This window comes from Nothoprocta perdicaria, unplaced genomic scaffold (assembly GCF_003342845.1).
Source record: "Nothoprocta perdicaria isolate Ctin4 unplaced genomic scaffold, notPer1 scaffold_44, whole genome shotgun sequence".
Lineage (NCBI taxonomy): Eukaryota > Metazoa > Chordata > Aves > Tinamiformes > Tinamidae > Nothoprocta > Nothoprocta perdicaria.
The window spans coordinates 2,643,897-2,650,817 of record NW_020455688.1 but is presented as its reverse complement, the minus strand read 5'-3'; the positions used below and the strand labels follow the sequence as shown (position 1 = coordinate 2,650,817).

Below are 6,921 nucleotides of genomic sequence, written 5' to 3'. Positions count from 1 at the left end.
AGAGGAGAGGAGAGGAGAGGAGAGGAGAGGAGAGGAGAGGAGAGGAGAGGAGAGGAGAGGAGAGGAGAGGAGAGGGAACCCACCACGCAACTCCCTTAGCAATACATGTAAATGTCCAGCAAATGATCTCAACAATCACTCAGGCCTGGGGCATCCTTCTCCTTTCTCCCTGTATTTTTGTTTTTTAAGATCCAGATTAACTGAGCTGGTACTGCCCTGAGGAAATTCCCCTCTCATCCTTTAAATCTGCTTTGAAGCCCAGCTTTTCATGTTTGGGGCACAAGAACTGGACCATGATGAAGCATCTAAAATTAGAAGATTCAGCTCGCAGGCTGCTGGCTTACACTGCTGCTTACTCACTGACACGATGCCAAAAGAAAAGTACTGTATGGTTATTAGCAGGGAGCTATTTCTCCATCTTTTACATGTCTCATCTCTGCTCAGCTACTACCATATTATTCTTTGAATCCACATTAATTCCCATCATTCATATCCGGCACACACTTCCACGCACTAAGTATCATTATCTTTCAGGAGATAAATAGGGACAAGAGAGCTTAAGACAAAATCATTATGAAAATAAGGTACAGGATCGATAATTTTGTTGCACAGCTCCCAGCCCAAAGCCAAATTCAGGGCAAAATGCCTCCTTTCCTGGCAGSCCAATACCAGTCACAAACATAAGGTTTCTGACAGAGGGACATGAAGTATTTGATGCCCCTCCTGAACAAAACAGCAAGCTTCCCATCACATTTTAACATATAGTCTTTAATTAATGATCTGTTTAAAGCAATATATGAGAAAAACAATCTAAAATAAGCACAGGTGTCAGCCAGCAGAACCACCTCCTGTGTGCCTGGTTTCATTAGGCCAGGTTTGGAAGAAGGGAAACTAGGAGGGGGGAAAGGTAATGACAACACTGCTAACACCTCCTTTGGTGTGTGCAGCTTCCAAAAATGTCCTTAACGACACTGGACCTGTTGTGCAAGCAAAGGAATGTGACAAAGAAGTGGGGAATCTCCTGGTACCCCAGTGAATTTGAGGTTTTGGACAATGTGGCTAATGGGTTGGCTGGGCTGTATCTTGTCACAGCAAAATGCACTGCCCCTCCAGCTCCTGCTGCAGACAAACCCTTTGAAAACACACACAAGAGCAACCACCCCGGCATAAAGTGAACTAAACAAGGAAACAAGAGTAATGTGACCTAGAGGGACACTTTAGGAACCACATCTAGGTTCAAGAAAGCAAACCTGAAAGAGCAAGTGGGGCTACACTGGCTTTAAAACACTTCAGTACAGTTCCTGGATGCTCCAGGGACTGCAGAGAATCAGATCAACATTTCCAAAGAYGGGCAAGGTAAATAAGCTCTTGGTGTCTCTGCAGCTCCACATCAGGGATATTCCCCTTGCCCCTTAATCTCAATTATAAATTCTCTGCAGAAAAGCACTGTTACTGCCTTCAGTTAATACCCACCTCACAGAGCTGTATTCCAGCTGATGCTGGGATTCACACCGCTCTGACCCATTTTCCAGCCATACCAGAATGAAAGCAGATCACAAACTGTAAATTTCTGGGGCAAATACCTCATCTCCACCTTTCCCCTGACTGCACTTACACGATGAAGACAACTGAATACACCAACCATATGGCACTGCTGCAAAACTATTACATTTCTACAGTATAAGTGTATGGCATGACAGAATTCCAATGTTTCTGCCTCAAATACTTTGCTGTCCTTAAAGCTTACATAATGGAAAAAAAACCAGCAGCATATTTTTTCACGAAAATGGTACGATTTCATAAATAACTGTGAACCTAAACAAATGGCAAAGATTCTTTAGGTTTTCAGGACATGAAGTTTTGAGTTTAAAAGGGATTTCCATATAGAAAGCAATACAGTTTCTATAACATGAMTAAAGATGTAAGGGTCAGGATGACTCTCATAGAACAAAACAGCCCTGTATCTCCTGGCATGTTCATCTTCAACAACTCTCACAGCATTACAATTTCTTAAAATTCAGTCACTATAAAGGGTTAAATTCAAATAAACAGTTTTCACATATATGCTTAAAATTTATACACACTGCCAGTAACCACTGCCCTGCCAAAGACACCTTTCTTATTTAAAAGGAATAAGAAAGTCATGCCAAATATTATAAGAGCACCAAATTCCCTAAGGAATTTCCCTAAGGGTGAAACTGTTACTAAATATCCCATTTTATTTGAAGGCAAATTTAGCCTGATTTGTGTGGCTCTAGCGACAGGGCTGACTCTAAAACTAGCAGGATGTAGTGCACCTATGCAAGCCTTAAGGAAGACTATAGAAACCAAAGAAAGGTACTAAACTGAACTATTAGCAAAAAATATCAACTATAAGGAATGAAAAAGTGATTTAGCTTCAGTAATTTTCTCCTTAATTAACCAAAGAATCATTAAAGAGCTCAAAGAATTCACAATTTAGATTTCTTGGCGCCTAACCTTTACATTGACATTCAAACTTCATAAATTAGCAGATGCCAAACTTGAACAGCTGATCCAACTGGGAAACATTCACGGATGATTCTGCATTATCTTTGCTAGGAAAAGTAGCAAAAAAAAATTAAATGTGAGTCTAACAAACACTTCAGCCATAGGACCGTAACTGTGGAATATCCTTTGGCTTTGTTTTCAAAGTAATAGAAAAATTCTAGATTTTGCCTCAAAATGGATGAGGAAATTCAGACCTTTCATRCGTATTAAGGCAGAATTAAGTATTAAACTCAGAGAAATCATACTTTCATTTTTGCTTGTGAGTTAGTTACTTCCAACACATGGCTTGCTGAGCTTCTATCTGTAGGATTTTGTCCTTTTCCATCCTCCTCCTCGCCCTCCGAGTTCTGCAGTTCTTCTCCTCACCCACGCCTGCAACTGTGTCTAGTATTTGAGTTTCCTCCTCCTCCTCCTCCTCCTCCTCCTCCTCCTCACACATTCTTTTCAGACATGAATTTGTAAGGTATCAAGATTTGAATGTGTTTTCACTTTTAAAATAGAGAAAAGTATTTCTAAATCTATTTCTAAAACTATCTCTAATGAGTACACATATACAGCTTGTTTGTCCTCAAACAGACATCGTCTACAGAACATTTCAAATAGACTTGAAAGATTCAGGTTTTTTCCTAATGTTAAAATATTTTTWAAAATGCATCATTTCAGTTTTGCTGTGTGTTAAAATGAATTCTACAGAGCTTTAAGCACATGTTTTCCTAATAAACAAAACTTCTTCCCACCAAGTCTACAATCTGTCACCTGCCAACCGAATCTGATGAATGCTTTCACTGAAGGTGGTAAGAGTTTTACTTATTTAATGTTTTATTATTTTATGGAAGCAAAGCAAAGGAAACATACCAAACATTTGCACAGATTCTAGTATCTAACCACTTTTGAMGAAAGCATGCAATTGTACTATTTCAGTTCAATTTTGACATTCATAATAAACATAAAACTCCTTGCAAATTTGCATCTTTTTGACTGCAAGTTTAAAATGCATCAAAGTAAAAATAGAAACTTCCTCAAATACACTTCCTTTTGATTGAGGATGCTTAAGAGATTGAAATAAAAGAGAGAAAAAAAACAAACAGCAGCAATTTGATACTACATCATTTATAACAATGTATTTATATCAGAGTGTCAGAACCATGCTAGTCAGGTTCCCTCACTAAATACACAATTTCTTTGGAGGATTATTCTTATAAAACAGAAGTTTTATTGCTCTTACCATACATGCTGTACTCCAGATATCAGCAGGTGTACTGTAACCTGCTCCTATTAAAACCTCTATGGATCTATATTGTCTTGTCTGGATGTCTTCTGTGAAGTGTTTATGCTGCAATAGAAAGAATTGCATTAATGGGAAAAAAAAAGAACACTAAGATGGTCTGTTCTAAATAAGGAGGGCTAAACCACAGTGATGCAGTTGTACTTACCACCCAGCAGGCGTTCCCCAGGTCAGCAATTTTAACTCTAATTTTATCTGCATTTCTCGGGTCCAGAGGATTCACCAATAAGTCAGCAGCACGAGTTTTTGCTAACACAAGCGAAAAGCAGAACAGTTAGTGCTTAGAACACACTGTTCATTTGTGTGAGCAGTTTTGCCTTGCCAGGTTTTGTAATACCTTGCAGGTATCAAAATGATTTGCTGAATGTTATGAGAAGTTAAAGCAACATAGGTAGGATTTCTTACATGAAACTCTAAATATCTTTACACATTTTAAGTGTAAATGGTTTGCATTTCTGAACAAAATGCCAAATGACTACTATTAAAATATCTGGAGGTGCTCCTAAGCAGAAACGGTGCGTATGTTCCCAAGAACAGATTCAGAAGGAAAATGTTAAATCTCAAGCTCCAAGAATTCCACATGAAAGACACATTCTTAGAAAAGTTTGGTTAAGAAAATAATTCAACACATCTATTGCGGGCTAAAGTACATGAAATGTGGCTGTATCTTTTTTAATCTGTCCCACGGAGGAGAAGACTCACCACCATTTGCCTCATTTCAGAACCTTGGGACCATGACCCCTTTCACAAATAAATCAGGGTTGAATCTCAGTTCAAGACTAAGATGGTGCTAAATGAAGGGGGTACCAGATCAGAAGGCATCTGGGACTGCAGGAGGAGTGGATAGGCATCAGTGAAACTGGTTTAAAAGCTGTAAGAGGCATTAAACAGGGAACTAGAGGAAAGAAAGTCCCGCCAAGTAGGAGCGACTGAGATTGGAGCTGCCTGGACTGCAAATTTCAATGATCAGTCAAGGGAGGGAGACAAAAAGACCAGAGCGGGATCAGCCAAGAGGGAAAGCACAGGACTGAGTGGCAGATAAAGGCAGGAGCGTGGAAGGGGCACTGACCTCAAGAAAAGCATCTTCTACAAAAGCTGGGCCAGAATGCAGGGCTCAAGTTCTAAAAAAGCCCTGAGAGATGGCACAAAACCAAAGTACACTAACACGGTATATCAAGGTTGCAATATTTAGCACTTAAAAGGAATTATTAAATTCAATACTAATTTAAGATCTTCCTTTAAGCGCAGGCTGTCTTTACAGTCTTTATCAACACAATCACACACACTGTTCAAAAAGTTAACACGTTTCTCCTCAGTTCAGTGGCTCTACCAAAGAAAAGTTACCGCCTAAGAACTCCTTGCCCCTCTTCCTCCTGCAGGTGGAAGGTTTGCAGCAAATAAACCAGGGGCACAAAGGAAGGGAAAGAAAGGCCCTGGCAGCAGGACATCTATGGTGAGATCCCAGGGAAGTGCCTACACTCAGAGTTTTCCTCAGGAACTTGCTAAGTTTGTGACCCATATTTTCCAAGACGAGACCTTGGATTCTGTTTTGACAAATGCTGATGATTCACAGCTGCAGGTGAGGTCAGGAAAAGTGTGGATTTTAGCAAGTACACTCTCAAAAAAACGTATCCTAAGGAGCTCAACCTGAGCACAACCTTAATGAGTATTTCTGATCTCGGCTTTTGTGCGTCCTGGTTCTGTAGAGCTGAGATATATCACCTCCTCTTCTCAGAGTCACACCATGGCAATGTACCTAGTAAACACTCAAACGTGGGGATGAGGAGGAGAGTCATGAGGAAAGAAATAATTCTATCTTAAGAGCATTTGATCCCATGGCAAAAATTAAAAAAAAAAAAAAAAAAGAAAACTGCTGCTCAACCATAGAGCATCAAGGCATGGACCAAGGAGAGTGTCCTGGATAAATGAAACCTTGCCCTTGAGCATGGGCAGCAATGGCTGCACGGAGAGCAGCAAATGAAGACGTCCAAACAAGATAAAAAGGACCAAAGTTATAGTAAAAAGTAGCATCACTTAAAAATTTTGAACATCCTACAATGCTCCCAGCCTTTCTTTTYCTACATACTGTTTTATTCCCATTTAGCTCAACATTGTTATTGACTCCTTTCATCTAAGTCACATTTAGCTCTTCCTCTTTCCAAGGAAGGTGTGAGCTGTGGCTGGATCACTCCCTACTTTCCTGGCACACGAGGCTTCCAAACTGCTCCCAGCACGACACCATCAAGGACAAACCAAGCAGGCTCCTCGCATAAGCTTGACTATGGCAGAGAAAAGACATCACAGTCACCACAAGAAGCAATAGCCAGAAGCTGCAGCTTCACAAAGCCAGTTAGGCACAAATCCCTTAGAACAATTCAAAGGACTGACCAGTGGAACAAACTACAATCATACTCTGTTTTTTTTTTTTTTTTCTTATTCCATTTGTCAAGATCAAGAGCAGGAATCTCTCTGGAAAATACGTTTTAAGCCATACACAAGCACTAAACTCAATAGAAGGGTGAATTACTGACTTGTTATAAAAATAAAATCAGGTTGGATGATTTCATGATCTACTTGCACCTATTACTTGCACCTATTTCTTCGTCTTCTCTTTCCTCTGTAGACTGTTCTGTCATACAGATGCATTGCTTACAATATCTTATCAAGTAAATTTACCTAATACTTTTAAAAACATATTCTATGGTAGAGGCAAATAAATTACTGTTTTGCTTTTCTCTTAAATTTTAGGATGGCCAAATTGTTTGAATTTAACAGGAATTCTTTTGTATTGTATTCAAAACTACATCTATCAAGCTCCTAGAGTTGAATGCAGGGAAAAGCATCCAATTTGCCTGAAGTAAGCTTAGCCACTGCCTTTCATCAGAAAATAGTACACATTTTTCTTAACTGAATTGTTGCCTTTCAATTCCATTCAATTCACTCCTTTATTTTTAAATGTAATTTAAACCTGTGGTACTAGGCAAGAGATTTGAATCAAATTGGGGCATTTTTCTTCCTTCCTTCCTTCCTTCCTTCCTTCCTTCCTTCCTTCCTTCCTTCCTTCCTTCCTTCCTTCCTTCCTTCCTTCCTTCCTTCCTTCCTTCCTT

The 6,921-nt window shown here is 39.6% G+C and overlaps 1 protein-coding gene across 2 annotated transcripts in view; it reads right to left on the bottom strand.

The window, feature by feature from the left end:
* SRPK2 (SRSF protein kinase 2) overlaps positions 1 to 6,921 on the bottom strand; it is an 83,355-nt gene that overhangs the window by 11,943 nt on the left and 64,491 nt on the right. For both annotated transcript variants that reach the window (XM_026046350.1, XM_026046348.1), the window contains exons 11-12: positions 3,963 to 4,063; positions 3,755 to 3,862 (exon numbers count right to left, since the gene is read on the bottom strand). In XM_026046350.1, the coding sequence (XP_025902135.1) occupies positions 3,755 to 3,862; positions 3,963 to 4,063 (209 nt within the window). The remainder of the gene's footprint in view (positions 1 to 3,754; positions 3,863 to 3,962; positions 4,064 to 6,921) is intronic.